The 15,120-nt window shown below is 49.0% G+C and overlaps 2 protein-coding genes across 2 annotated transcripts in view; both read left to right on the top strand.

Annotated features, from left to right (window-relative positions):
* Positions 1-5,201, top strand: part of LOC125951938 (uncharacterized protein CG7065-like) — a 5,788-nt gene extending 587 nt beyond the window's left edge. The window contains exons 2-4 of the mRNA XM_049681092.1: positions 381-887; positions 1,303-1,561; positions 1,630-5,201. Coding sequence (XP_049537049.1) covers positions 831-887; positions 1,303-1,561; positions 1,630-5,201 — 3,888 coding nt within the window. The 5' untranslated portion in view covers positions 381-830. The remainder of the gene's footprint in view (positions 1-380; positions 888-1,302; positions 1,562-1,629) is intronic.
* Positions 5,202-5,442: 241 nt separating this feature from the next.
* Positions 5,443-8,541, top strand: LOC125948835 (U3 small nucleolar RNA-associated protein 14 homolog A). The gene has a single exon (XM_049675305.1). It carries the CDS (start codon positions 5,567-5,569, stop codon positions 8,054-8,056), a length of 2,490 nt encoding a protein of 829 aa, XP_049531262.1. The 5' UTR covers positions 5,443-5,566; the 3' UTR covers positions 8,057-8,541.
* The last annotated feature ends 6,579 nt before the right edge of the window (positions 8,542-15,120 follow it).

Here is a 15,120-nt window from a genome sequence, read left to right as displayed (position 1 = left end):
AAGCCTATTTTATAAGGTTACTCTGTCAATTTTGAGATGCAGCGGGTCGTTTTTCACAGCCGAGATTTGGTTGCTCTTGTTGGCTGTTGTTTGTTGAGGTGTTCACCTTCGATTCTCCAAAGCAAACGAATGTTTTTTTAGAGAGTTTCGCGTTAAGTTAAGTGGAAATTAATGTCAAAGCAGTGAGGAGGTAAGTTACTCTGTCAATGTCCCCATTCCGTGAAGCTGTGGTTGTGATGACACCTAGTTGAATGTTCCCATGAAAAGTGTCTCCGTTTCGTTCAACCAAGACGACCATCAGCTGGCAAGCATCGGATCGTCCTTCCGCAACGATCGCTTCTATTAACCGTGTCCTATTTTTTCTCGCTTGTTCCTTTCAGATCCTTTGTCACGTATGCCTGTCCGTGCTCGTGCTAAGAACACGCGCACGAACTAAGTTCTTTCGAATGATTTCATCTCATAGCATCGCTTTCTAATCTATTCTGTCAATAAAAAAATTGATGATGAACCGCCAGATCGCGCAAGCGACAAGATACCGCGACTGTGCCTAGGCCCAACCCGGAAAGCGAAGTGATATTTGTGGCAAACCGCTCCTCGACCCGCGATCTGCAACATTCACTGAACGCTTAGCTTAAGCGAAAAGCAAACCGGAAACTGAACTAACCCGTCGTCATTCGGATTGCATTATTGTGAAATGTATTGTGATTGTGGTTTGGTGTAACAGTTCGGTAGTGCCCTAGGAAAACCGTAGTGAAGCGTGCTCTCGTGATTCCCTTAAACCGTGATTCCAGTTCGTCCCAAGTGATCCTCTGGTGGAACTACCCGTGAACATGGCGAACGAGGGAGCCGAAGCTATGATTCAGGGTGATAATGTAGCCCGAACGAAGGTAGGTAATCGCTAGCAGTGGGAATATGGTATTTTTTATCCTTTACTCCTTAACGTTAAGTGTAAACAGTGTTGCAGAAGCAACTGTAAGGAGAAGGACTGTAAGATTCCTTTTCTCTTAGTCAATTACGTCCTTTTTCGCATCCTTAGCGGGATGAGATGTCCTTACTCGTTCTCTGGCGGTCTCGTAACACCAGACCTTTGTGTTGTGCGTGTGTGTGCTAAGTGATTTTCGTCGATAAAAAGTGAAGTGTGTGAACGCCTAAGACTCTGGTCAGAACTCAGACTCTGGTGTAGCATGTAGAACACAAGTGCCCTTTCACTCTCTGGTCCACGTTATTCCAGCGGTAGGAAGTAGAGGGCACACGATCGTATCTAATGCCATGCTTCGTTTCTCTTTGCTATCATATTTACAGATCGAGATCGAAGTCGAAAGCCATGTGCTCGGGTCAAAGGTTAAGCTTTCGGATGGCACCGAGGGGAATGTGTTCACCCGGACGCCACGCAACAAGGATCTCCAATTCGTCTATAGTTGCCACATCTGTGGCGTCCCTACCCTGTGTGGTGAACGGATGCTTCAGATTCACATTGCCGGCCGCAGACATCAAGCCCGGTTGAGTGTGCCGAAGATAGACGCCGAACAATATCGTGCGTCTTTGGTGATGAAACCTAAACGTAAGATATCTAACGCAAGAGACAGATTATTGCATTGTACCACGAAATTCATGATGGTGTGTTTTTAGAAAATCCAGCATCATCGGCAGGGGATGGTATGGCCGGCTCAGGTACGAGTGACCCGCAGGGCCTGGAATCGAAATCGGTAGCGCAGCTACAGAGTGTTTTGGATGGTTATCGTGCGGGCCCTCTCGTCGGTTTGGAGTACATCGTCGAGCTAAAGCACCAGGGACCGGGTGAAGGAGTTTCGTACAACTGTCTGCTGTGCGATACACGCGGCAATAACGAGAGTGGCATCACTACGCATCTGATCATGCCGGATCATCGGCTCAAGTTTTTGGAGAAACACTACGCGACAGTCATGAAGGTGATCGCTCCGTACCGTTCCGCACCGGGCGCCGATGCTAAGGATAGTGTGTTCTGTCGCGTCGTACAGACGATTTGCGAAGCGATCGAAGACCATCACGGACGCATGGCCCCGTCGGTGTACGATGCGGATGATTTCGGGCGCAACCGCGCAAAGTACATACAGAGTGTCAAGTTTGGGAAGCATTGCGATGAGCAGACTGGTCCAAAGTTCGTCGAACTGATCGACAAGAAGGTGCTGCAGGATTTGAAGGCTACTACTGCAGACGGTGCTAGTGGCGGTGGTGGTGGCGGTGGTGGTGGCGGTGGTGGTACCGCCGGTCAGCGCAAGTACCGTAATCGCAACGAGCGGCGCGGTAGTCTCGATTCCATCTCTAGCTTAAGCAGTGCTAACTCGGTGATGAGCATTTCATCAAGCGGCGATAATGATGACGAGAGCCGGCTACGTAAGAAAAGCCCATTAAACCGGGCGGCTACGCAGCGATCACAGGCAAAGCCTCCGGCATCGATTCCGACTCCCAAGGAACTAGCACAACAGGCGGCACATATCGCTCACGAGCGATACAAGTGGGAAAAGTTTCGCTGCACGGTCGATCTGATGAAGGCACCGTTGTTGCAGCAGCTGAAGGAGTATGAGAAGAATCCCGAAAAGCATCCGCTGTACTCGGAAGAGTGGAAAAAGTTCTGGAACCGGCGGTACAAAGAGCTGCAGGCCGAGAAGAAGGATCCGTCGAAGCACAACTTCAAGCCCGAATGGATCGAGTACTGGACGAAGCGTATGAAGGAGCTGCATGATGAGGAGGTGGAACGGAAAAAGCTGGAAATACGCACGAAGATGAACTTACCAGCGGAGGAAGAGGAACGAACCGATGAGCTGCGTGAACAGTACACGTTGCGCGTTCCCCCCAGCCGTCCCAAAGAACGTAAGGTTACGTTGGGAGGGAGTTTGGATTCGGATTCGGATGCGGACGATTACAAAGGTGGACAACCGTTGCCAAGTAGCCGAGGCAGAAAACGAGCAAGCTCACCAATGAAACTCGAACGATCGGCACACCCTTGGAGCGAGTCCGGTAAGCGTGCGGCCATTTCCCATTCGCATCGGTCGCGCAGTCCGTACAGCGAGGACATAGCTGCACATAGGCTATCGCGTATGGCTCCGACGGCTGTCAAGCGTCCACTACCCGCCCAAACACCACCGGAGCGCGTCGACTATGATGAGTGGGCTAAGAACTATTACGGACCGAACAAGAAAGTGTTTGTTCGGACAGATTTTGATGATACTTCGACACCCCCAACCTTTATCGCCGTCTGTCGGCTACTGACCGCGTTCGAGGAGTATCTCGGTAGCCTGGGACCGAAGGTAATCGATCTGCTAGCCAAGGGGCTGGCACTGGAGAAAGTGAAGGCGAACTCAGCCGACGATCTGCTGTTGAACGACGACAACAGTATGTTCCTGGAGACGGTCAAGGAGAAACTGAAGGGTCACCTGATGGCGGGTACGATCGATCCTCCCAAGATTGCATCGATCAAACGGGTTGTCCAGAACATTGCAAGTCTGCTGCACGAAGTGTCGAAACGAGAACCGGCACCGAAACCGGCCGAAGAGGAAGTGTCGCGTGATTCCTTGGCCGTAAGCGAGATCAGCGGTGTGGCGACCCCTGCTGCCCCAACCGGTAGTGCGAGCGGCCCCGATAAGGTTACCATTGCGGCCCAGCTGGCTAAGGCTCTGGTTGCGCAGGGTAAGAGCGATTTCTCCACCGAAGAGCTTGAGCAACTGATCAACGTTTACCAGGTGATGGTGGAAATGTCACGCGAGAGAAAGACGATTATCACCACTAAAGTTTATCTCGCGGCCTGTTCCAGTAGCGCTGGAGCACCAAGTGCCAGGCCTGGAGCTGCAGCGAGCAAAGAAGTAGCAGCTAGCACTGGTGGCAGTGGAGCAGGCTCGACATCGTCAAGTATGATGTTTGATCGCAATCGTTCCGATCCACCGATGACGACATACGCCAACCGCCGGTTGCAGGAAATGGAGCGTAAAATGACGCCAGAACCGAACAGCAAGTTCCGATCGGCGGCAATGCTAGAAAACCTATCGGATTCCGATTTGCAGACGTTACTGCAAACGTTCAAGGATCTTGCAACAGATGAGCAGATGCATCTCATCGCGTACCTTCGAAAGTTGGAACGAACGGAACCGGAACGTGTGGAGAAGTTGCGACGTTATGTCGATTTCGAAACGTTCAACGGTCCCCGGGGCCGTGGAGGAGGTGGTGGTGCTGCTGCTAGACGAGGCCCCGAGTTTGATCCCGATCTCTCCGATGACGACGATGACGATGATCCGGACAGTTTCCATGATCGCGAGGATGATGCAGTAGGGTATGATCCGTTCCGGACGAATAACGACCGGGGCAAATCACCAGCGGCGAATCGTCGAAATGCCGCTCGCCAGGATCGTTCCCCGCAGGGTAGCATCCAGCATGGACATTCCTCCGGCAAGCAGGTACAGCAACGGAACAGCGATTCGGCGACTGGGGTGGATCAGAACAAGAAGAAGATTCTTGTCGATTCAGACGATGAGGACGATTACAGTTATGATGATATTTTGCGGGCGGCCTCGAAGAACGTAACATCACAACCGCCAGCAAAGGACGTGGACGGGACGGAATCCAACTCGAACCATTCACAGCGTCCGAATGCTGGCGGTGCTGGTGGGGCTGGGGCTGGGGTTGGGGTGGGGGCTATTAGCAATAGCTCGAACACCATTCCGATTCCTTCGCTTGCCGATACGAGCAATCTGGTGGCCAATTTGATGGAATCGTTGCAAAAGTCCTTTTCCGATGCCAAGAACAATGCCGGAAACCAGGATTACTCGAATCCGATCATGACGATCGGGTCGCTAGGTGGTGGCAAGGGATTGGACGGCGGACATACCGATGGAGTAGTAGGAGGAGGTGGTGCCCTTGGCACGATTCCAGCAATTAATTCCTTCGGCTCGAATATTAACGGAGCTGGTGCCGGTCCTGGAGGACCATTCTTTCAGCGACAACAGCAACAACTACATCCGCAGGGCCAAGTTCGGCCAATGATGCAGCAGCAACCGATGAGCGGTGCTTTCGGTCAGCAGCCACAGATGCAGCAACCGTTCGGTGGGCCGCAGCAGCAGCAGCAGCAGTTCATGTATCAGGGCCAACCGTTCGGTGGTAACATGAATGGCCAGCAGCAACAGCAGCAGGCTGCGCAGTACGGTTACGGAAATTACGGTGGATATTACTGAGAAGAGGCAAACCCTCCGGAAGGTCCGGAGGGTTGAGTTGTAAAATGTAACATTTGAAGTAACAAAACAACAGTAAGAATTATTAATAAATCATCTCAAAGCTTCGCCATTTAAACGGTAGTGAACAGTATTGATGTTTGATAGTATATTAACATTTGTTAGTATATAATTTTGCAAAATCGCCGAGCAACGGCCAAAACGAACTAGTCAACCGGTTCAAAAACCGCAGTGTCAACCGATTCGCAGCCGGCTGTCAACGAACTGTCAAAACCGGCGAACGTAAACAAAAACACGCGGCCGCCGCATGTTTTTTTCCGCGATTTTCGCAGCCAAGTTTGAGAAACTTTCCGTAAAACGTGTATAAAATGCCCGAAAAAGAGGAACAGCAAGTGGAAACCGTAAGCAGGATGGATGAGGAGGAGTACGATCCTTCTGTACACAACGGACTGGTCGACAAAATCCACTCAATCGCCGGAGCGCACTACATCCGAGATGTAACGCGCACCGAACCCTCCGTAAAGGTGACGGAGTTTGGTTTGTCCAAAAAGAAAGAAGATGGGGTGCGGTTGGCAGATCTACGAAAGTTCATCAAGAAAACCAAAAAACACCCCGCTGTGGTTCAGCAGCTGAGCCGGTTGTCCGGCCGCCGGCCACTAAATCAACCGCTGGAAAAGATAATCTCGGAAAAGATTGAGCGGAAGGCTGGCTTCGTGAAGGTACAGCACGAACTTTCGGCCTGGGAACCGGTCGTGACGGCCACGGAGATTGCACCACAGACCGTGTTTCCGCTGCAGTATGGTAACCTGGACGTGCTGAACGAGCCACCGAAGAAGGCCAGCGAGTATCGCGTGAAAACGAAGCTAATGGAAGCGATGGAAGAGCTGGATCGCAAGTACGGTGGCGAGGCGAACGGTGAACAATCGGACGATGACGACGAAGGTCCGGATTACGCGATGACGCTCGAGGAGATGCGCCAGCAGCAGCGAGAACGGGCACGGCAAAAGATTCGCGAATCGTATCGCATTGCCAAGGGGCGTCGGATGAACAAGATTAAAAGTAAAACATACCACCGGCTGCTGAAGCGTGACAAGCTACGCCAGCAGATGAAGGAGTTTGAGGAACTGCGCGAGAAGGATCCGGAAGCGGCACTTGCCCAGCTCGACCGGATCGAGAAGCAGCGGTTCGAGGAACGTGCCACGCTGCGACACAAAAACACGGGAACCTGGGCGAAGAATTTGCAGGTTCGCGCCAAGTACAACATGGACGTACGGAGAGAGCTGGCCGATCAGCTCGCCATCGGTCGTGAGCTAACGGCTAGGAGGTTGCAGGAAGATGTGAGCAGCTCGGACTCTGATGTTGAGCTTGAGGTCGTTACCGCGGAACGCGAGAATCCCTGGACACAGCAGCAGCAGCCAAAGGGTGAATATGAACAGGCGGCAAATCAGCAGAAAACTCTCACCAGTGGCTACCGAAAGTACTGGGAGGAACGTAATCGTGTGCAGGATGCCAAGAAACAAATGCAGGCCGACGATGAACAGCAGGATGAGGAAGAAGAAGGCTCGGACGATGAAGAAGAGAGTTGCAGCATTGAAGAGTTCAAAAAGAAGCTTGAAACAAATGGTACTAGAAAGCAGAAGAAATCGAAGAAGAACCAGAAGCTCGCTTCGACGAATAATGGTTGGCAAGTAGAGGATGCCGAAAATGGCAAAGAATCTACCGAGGAAGATGAAGACACGGATGATGAGGCGGTCACGACGAAGAAACGGAAGACGAACCAAGCCTCTGTCGAGGATCTGTTCGACGAAGCGGAGCAAATGATCGAAGGCGCTATCAAGGGCAAGCTGAAGCGAGTGAAAGCTAAAGCCACGGAAGCCAAGAACACCAGGAAGACAGCTAAAAGTGCTCCAAAACAGAAACAGAAACCCCGTGCAAAAACGACTGATAGTGGGTTAGCTTTCAAGAAGAAACCACGGTTAGCCGATGCAGACATTGAACTGAACGAATCGGCCCCAGGAGCTGTGAAGGATAATCCTGCGCCATTCGTCGTTTCCGCTCTCAATGGTACTTCAGCACTTCCCACGGCCGCGGCCGACATTAACCCGAAGCAGGTGGTACAGATGAAACCGAAGCATCTGCTCACGGCCCTTCCGGACGCAGTGGCTACCGGTGAGCTGTCGGGCGATGAAGATCCCGAGGAGTTCGGTGCCAATCGTCAGCGTTTAACGATCGCGGAAGCGTTTGAAGATGATGACATTGTGGCGGACTTTGTGAAGGAGAAACAGGACGAGCGAGAGAAGAACCTGCCGCAGGAGATCGACAATACGCTGCCCGGTTGGGGCTCGTGGGCTGGGCCAGGGGTTAAAAAGAAAAAGCGAGCCCAAAAGGTGCGCAAGATCTTTAAACCACCGACCGAGTTGCCACGGCGTGACGATAACAAGGATCAAGTGATCATCAATGAGGATGGGCTGGTGAATGAGAAGCTGAAGAAGCACCTGCTTAACGAGGTTCCATTCCCGTTCGTGACGGTAAAGGACTTTGAGGCATCACTGAGGGCACCGATTGGCCGCACGTTCATCCCGGAATCGGCCCATACGGCCATGATCGAACCGAGTGTCATTACCAAGAAGGGTGTGGTTATTGAACCAATGAAGAAGGAAATGCTGCTCCAAGATCCGAATCAGGTGTTGAGCTTTGGCAGGAAGAAGGCCAACGGTGCGACTGAAAAGTATCGGCAGTTTGCCAACAAGTATGTAAATGGTACGAATGGTGGTCAGAAGGGCGGAAAGGGTGACCATAAGAGTGGAAAGGCTGGTCAACGGAATGAAAAAGGTCGTCAGCGGGGTGGAAAGAAATGAAATGTTGTTTAAAAGGAGAAGATATTAAACTGAATAAAGGGATATTTTATTCTGAATGTATACTCGTTCAATAAATGTGCCGAGAAAGAAAGTTATCACATTTTCAGATAAACTAATTGCTTCAATGTGTTTTCTCGACCTTTAATGCAAGGTATACTTACCTTCCTCGTTGCTTTAAGCTCGTATTGGAAATTGAAGGAAATAAATGGAACTTTTGTGGGGTTTTTATTGACAAGCCTACGCATCAAACAAAGTAAAATTATTATTATTCCACCCCAACATCATTAGCGCCAGAGGTATTTGTCCGGACCATCTGCTCTGGTGATGGATTAAATCTTTGGTTCATAATCCGCCACATCTTCATTCAGCCATGTTCGTTGGTATTTTCCGGTACCACGCCTAGATTATCCGCTCCGAAGGCCGTCGCCGGTGGAAACTCTTCGGCTGGCATCGGACGATCCGGGACCGGCGTAATGTCCTGAGAGTCAGCTACAAGCGAGAGAAAGTGGAGATCACAAAAAAGTGCATTAATATAATTCAACTCCTCTAGTGTTCCGGTTTCCGGTCGTAGTGAGCTTCGGTACGTGTTACGGATTATTTTAAATGCGTCCAACTGCCCGTTATCCGGGTGGCCACTTTCCATACACGCTGGTGGATGCATTAACCTTCTTTTGGATATTTTCGCTCTTAATTTTAAGTGGTTGCGCATCCCTCGAGACTAATTACGTACGGGAAGCACACGCGCAGCACGTAGCAAAAAACTATACTGCAACTATCTTTCGTTCCAGATGAAAGCGTAGCAAATCCATCGGATAATAAAGTTAAGAATCTTCGCAAGAAAAATGTACTTCCGGGCAGCAATTTTCTTACTTTGGTTTTTTTTTTTGTTGGTTCCAGTACGTTCTCGGCTTCCCTCCGCCTTCGCCACTTATCGCACTTCGCTGAGTTTGAAATTTAATTGTAAAGTTAGCTACCTGAAACTGGACTTTGCACGAGAAGCTCTTTTCAAACATTTTCTGTAAAAGAATGCTGAAACCGTGGCACTGAAGCGACACTGCTAATTTCATTCGCCCGCGTGTATACCGATTTTCTTACCTCATTCCAAAATTAGCGACAATTAAAATGTTGACGTAGGTTCTAGCAACCCAGAAAACCTCGTAAAAATTTCGTTCTAAAGCCATGACTCATCACTTGAGAATCATGATGGCATTCAAGCTTTTATCTCACGCTGGAGCGGAAGATGTCTTGCACAATGTTAAAACCGCACGAGAAGAGGAAAGAATTGAAAGAAATCCACCGCGATGGGGCGCGATTGTGTCACGGATCACATCCCGCGATAGGCGGACGGTGTGGATACAATTTACGCCCGCGAGATAAGATATTGGTAGGTATCGCCCGTCAGCATTTAATCAGAATTCTGTGAAATGAAACTTCATCGGTAGCGGATGCCAATCATGCGGTGGCGCCAAAGCGATATAACCACAGTTGCCATTCCCAACGAGTGAATGAGCACTCCAATCAAAAGCATTGGCACACATTTTATTCGAATTCCATCGTCATGATGGCTTTTGTAAAATATGAACACGTATGGCGGACGGTCCATTACGGCAGACACACCCCTCCGCAACGATTTACGCGCGACGAATTAATCCGATTAACAAAGGTCACGATGGTCAGCGTTCGAGGGGACGATAATCGACAGAGAAACTCTGTTATGTTTGCCCGATTTTCCGCACCGAAAATTCATAAAATGATATATTGAAAACGAACGTGCCCACGCACTGCACCAATCATTATTTATCGTTATCGCACCTTCTCGTCTCGTTAGTGGGATCGGTAGCGATTGTGCCAGTGCTGTTCGTTTTACAGCACAATCGGAACACGGTAATGATATCATTTCTGGGAAAATCTCACTAACGCCCATGGATTATGTTCTGGCTTCCTGGCCATTACAACAAGTGCGTGATGAATAACCTTATTCGAATTGTACCAGGTAGGTATCTGCCAATTTGTGCAACAGTAATAAGGTAAGTGTATCGATTGGAAAGCCACAAATTGCAACACTCGTATGGGCGTTCTGGATACGAAGCGACGGCGATGATACTTACAGGCACTGCAGCAGCACCCCATCTTGTGTGTGTGTGTGATTGTGTTTGCAACTTCACTTCACCCTCGCGGATATACTGAGGTCGATTTCCACGTTAACTATCCACCGTTCAGCTAGCAGACATTGCCGTTCCTTGCCGCGGACGATACCTTACGGTGGCCAACACGTTAGGCAGACTAATCGGAGCAACGAAAACTGGCTCCATGCCTCACTGATCGCATCCGTTCGATCTTATCTTCCCGCCGTGCACCCCTCTAGGCACTTATAGTCGTAGGAGATCGATAAGATAGTGGCCCAGATAGTAGCTGAATGGCGGCGACGATGGGGTCACGACGAGGATTTGTGTGATTCACGTTCTCCGGCCCTTATCGTCGTGATTTCTTCGCAATGTAACGCACGCGTTTTTGGTGTGATAACATGTAAACTAGGTCTGAAGAGTGTTAAGTGATAAAAGAGGCGAACCAGCGCCCATCGCCTTCGAAGGCGAAGACGAATTGTAGTTGAAACTGGAGCATATCGGTACGGTCGGAATTTGATTTGATAGCCCTGGCACGGTAAAGCACGACGCCAAGAATGACTGATTTGGGGCGTGATTGAATCCCGCATGCATTATCAGATTGATATGCGTTTTTGTCGCAGCTCTATATACGACGTGATTTGTGGGGCAATGGTGTCGAATATTGGGACTGTTACGAGTTTTCGATCGTCTTTTTTTGATGATTGACTTTTGTTTATGATATATAACATTTATTTGAACATAACGCATGTATCACCTCAATGCAATCTCCTTTCCGGCACGTACGCTAATGGAGTTCAAGCTTTGTGTTACCAATAGCTATTTATTAGCGAACCGATTCACCCTCTGCAATTACATCTGTTGTTCTGCACCCAAATCAGAATTGTTCAGCATCGCATTTCCATAGCCGGCATGAAATGGAAGGTCTGCGTACGATAGCTTATCACCTTAATTGCTAGGTGCTGTGGAAACAATAAACTACAATTAAAGTTGGGCGCCTCGAATCGTGCGAGGAATTCAAATTGCCTGGAACACACCACGACCACCATGCGAGCTATTGGAGCGGTAATTCATTCTCTAGCAAGAGATTGTTTGGAAAATCATATTCTCCGATATTGCTGGATACCATTTAGTGTTCTGCTATACGCTGCGTTCTCGACCAGCAATTGTGCCTATCTTACTATCTCACTAAGAGTTAGTAAGTGTTTGCTATTGCTCTTGTGCAACCAATTCCAATACGTGTTGCCAAGCAAACCCACAAACCAATCAATGTGTCGTCCATTTATTGCGTATCCGCATGCCAGTAGGACCGTCCAAGGGTTTACATTGGGCAGCCTGCTCGAAATGCTGATGAGGGCGTCGTGTGGTTCCAATTTTCGGTCAATGTTTGTTTCTCGTTTGCCGCTGGAATGATGAGCCCACGAGGTTCTCGTGGCGTAAGTATTTGCATATCCCCTGGCGCAGGCATAAGACTGGGACCAGTAGTGTTGGAAGTAGTGAACAACCCTCGAGCACACCGACACGAACCGACACAAGAGCTGCTTGTTATGAGCTTCTCTTTCGCGGTAATGGCCTTTTGCAACGGAAGTGTAGCAGTTTCGCGATGCACTTCTCGCACAACCATTAATGATGTCCTTTTTTGCTGCTACAGAGGGCCCTCTGGGCAGGGCAGTAATCGAAACGCTTGCCAAACAACCGAAATTTGTGGTCGTTGGGGTTGGGTTTAGAAGGTGACATGTTTCGCAGCGACGCTAGGTCCATGAGTGTGCAAGAGTGTAGAACACACAATTCATTTGGCTTAACACCGGGGCGGTCCGGTGCTACTTCAGAGAACCGCTTCACTGTTACTGCTCCTGCTGCTGCTGCTGCTACTGCTGTTGTGGACCTTTCCATGTAACCGGTACCGGTTGGGATAGAGTGCAACGTAGAACGGGCTACAGGGTTGCCACATATTATCCTATTAGTGGTAGGTCCTTCTACCAGGACGTCAGAGTGTAGTATTCGGTTCGGACGAGCGAGGTGTACGTACACTCCGTTAGCCGGTGGTCAGCTCTGTGTCATAATTTATCGCACTACTTCACAGGTGCACGTGCCAGAGTGGGCCCGTACTTCCTGCCAACATCAACGTTGCATAACGGCAGCCATGTGCTGGGAAACATGAAAGTAGTATGTATGGCCGACGATCAAATTTCAATTAAATCGCATTGAGCTGTTATGTCGTATAAGCTGATAGGCAAACACCATCCCTTGAGCAATATTTCCGTTAACTTAATGTGTAAGGATGATTTATGAAAGTATAAAGCGACACTACACAACACGTTTAAACTGTTTTAATGATTCTGTTTCGCTACTCATCAATCATTTAGCGGTGGTGTAAAGCTGGCATCCAGACCAGACACCCAGATAATGCTCTAGATAGCGCGCCTCAATTTGCGTGCACAAAAGGCCAATGAAACTTTCTCGGACGGCAGGGACAGGATCGCAGCGCGAAATCAGTGGAGAGAAAATAAAATTTGCAAATGAACAGAGAAAACATATCCACACCAACTGGGCTGTCAACCGCAGACCACGGGACAGTTCGCGAAGGGCGATCATCATCATCATCATCATCAGCCATTGTCCTGCTGCTGCTGCTGCTGCTAATGCTGCTGACGAAGTTGAAGGAGCTTGTAAAACAGACGGGAACCAACTGGCCAACCGTGGGATTCACGCAACCGACGGCAATGAAAGTAATCTGATAAACGATTGCTTCTGGCATCAAATTAACGTCATCCCGTTCTCTCAACTGCTCACGAGCACTGAGCCGTGTCGAGCAGCACGTGGAATCGTTGTTCGAGTTGAACATTTTCACAACCACACAGACCACAACAGGATTGAAGCACAATCACTAACTGATGAATTTGAAAAGTGTACGGTGGTAGGAAGAGAAGGAGAGAGAGAGAGAGATCGTGAGCGTGAGCCGCAAGACAAAAACGAGGCTCATTCCGTTGCAAGGCAGCTGATGGTCGCGGAGATGGCCAGGGAGATGCTGCGGTCAGTACAAAGAGGATGAAATCGTAATACAAACAATCAAATAAACAAACACATTCTACACAGGGCTGAAATGAGGCAGAGGGGAATGCTGCTGCAGGCGTGGTCCACCGCATCCGGAAACATAAACTTTTTCATCCACGCGCCGTTTGTTTGTTCCGCATTATCTCTCATCCGCAACGGTTTGTTTCAATGTTTTTGCGGCCATCAGGCCCTGTGGCTCCCGGGATGTCGCCTGTCAATCTCAGGTAGCTCTTGGTGAGACATTGGTACGGAGAGACGGTTGGTCGTGGTGGCGCTGCTGATGATCATTTACCCCGTCCAGTTGTTCCCCTCCGCGCACATGTTGACACTGATGGAAAGCAAAGGTATTTATTTTATTGTGCTTTCAACTGTATTCTTCACCGCCACCACATTGCACTTCCTCCTTCCAAGGTCCACCCATGCCGTGAGCCTGCAAAAACGTCAGCGTGCTCAACCGTTCAATCGTTTAAAAGTGAAGGAGGAAATCATCGCCAAAACATCGTCAAAATCATCGAACGGAACATCGGTGGGTGGGTTGGGTTGACGACGAGTTTACAGCAAAGCAGACAGGGAACAATCATCGCCATCACCCATCGTTCCTCTAGCGCCACTGTCTGTCTATTCCACGACGTGCATCCCTGGCGAGCGCGTTCGTGCTGATGGAGACGCCCGAACGTGGCCGAACCGAGAGCTGCTAGGCGCCTCCATTCACGGATGCCAGCGCTGGTACAGTGTGTGGCGTGATAAACGGAACAGTGGCTTCTGGGATCTGGTTGATGAATTTATCGTACTGCCGAATGGCATCGATCAAAGAAACCATTGCCTGGTAAATGCTCGATATGCATCTAATTTCAGTAAATGTGTTCAATGTCTCAATTAAAAATGATAGAAATATTAGAATAGAACATTTTCCATTAGTTTAAAGGACATCAATGACCCTTTTATTTCTTTTCATTTGCCCTTGTTTCTGAAGAACATAAATTCATCTTCGATGACACAAAATATTTTAATTTTGTTAATATAATATTTATTACAATATTTAATATGATCTTATGTTTAAAAAATAAAAACATTTTGTATCATCGAAGATGAATTTATGTTCTTCAGAAACAAAGGAAAAATAAAAGAATTAAAAGAGCCATTGATGTTCATTGAAAATGTTCGATAAATAACAGAATAGAGAATACAAGCAACTTGTATTAGTATTGAAATAACACATAATTCTTTTAATATCGAACAAAATTTTGTTAAAACATCAAAAGCAATCCAACGCAACAAGTTATTCCTTTCCGGCTCCCAAATTTAGACATCAAATCGTCGCTCTGCCATCGGAGCACACTGTACCGGTTCTGTTTATGGTTTACCTCCTCCAATGACACCGGCAACACTCCCTCCCCTCGTCATCCTTGGTCTTTGAGTGCGAAAGACGCATCCCATCGGGTGGCTGACGACGCCGTCGCCGAAGGAACGATCGACGACATCGAAATTGCAATCGCCAGCAGCCAGCTGGTTTGGCGGTCGCGCTGCTCGTGGAATCCACCCGTCCCTTCCTCCCTCCCTCCCACGATGCACGACAGCGACGCGCTGGCCAAAAGCATCATCATGCCGGTTGGCGGTTGGCGCGCCAGTCGCTGTTGGTCCTTGCTCCGGAACGGTTTTGCGGTGGTGCTGCTGTCGATCCGGACCACCGTCGGCTCGTTTCGCGCCGCGTAAGATTATCGAGCAGTGTTTCGAGCAGTTCTCTACGCGGGAATCTCTACTAACCGTTCAATTACTACTAACCGTGTGGTCGCTGTGTGTGTATTTGTACGTGTGAGTTAATTTGGGAGATTGTTATAGGAAATTTAAAAAATGAAATGCATGCTCTTATGAGTAACAAGTGCTTAT

The sequence above is a fragment of the Anopheles darlingi genome, chromosome 2 (assembly GCF_943734745.1).
Source record: "Anopheles darlingi chromosome 2, idAnoDarlMG_H_01, whole genome shotgun sequence".
Classification (NCBI taxonomy): domain Eukaryota; kingdom Metazoa; phylum Arthropoda; class Insecta; order Diptera; family Culicidae; genus Anopheles; species Anopheles darlingi.
The sequence above is the reverse complement of the archived record's forward strand: the minus strand, read 5'-3'. Positions and strand labels throughout refer to the sequence as shown.

Coding starts and splice junctions, on each gene's coding strand:
- LOC125948835 (XM_049675305.1), top strand. CDS start 5,567: ATGCCCGAAAAAGAGGAACAGCAAGTGGAAACCGTAAGCAGGATGGAT.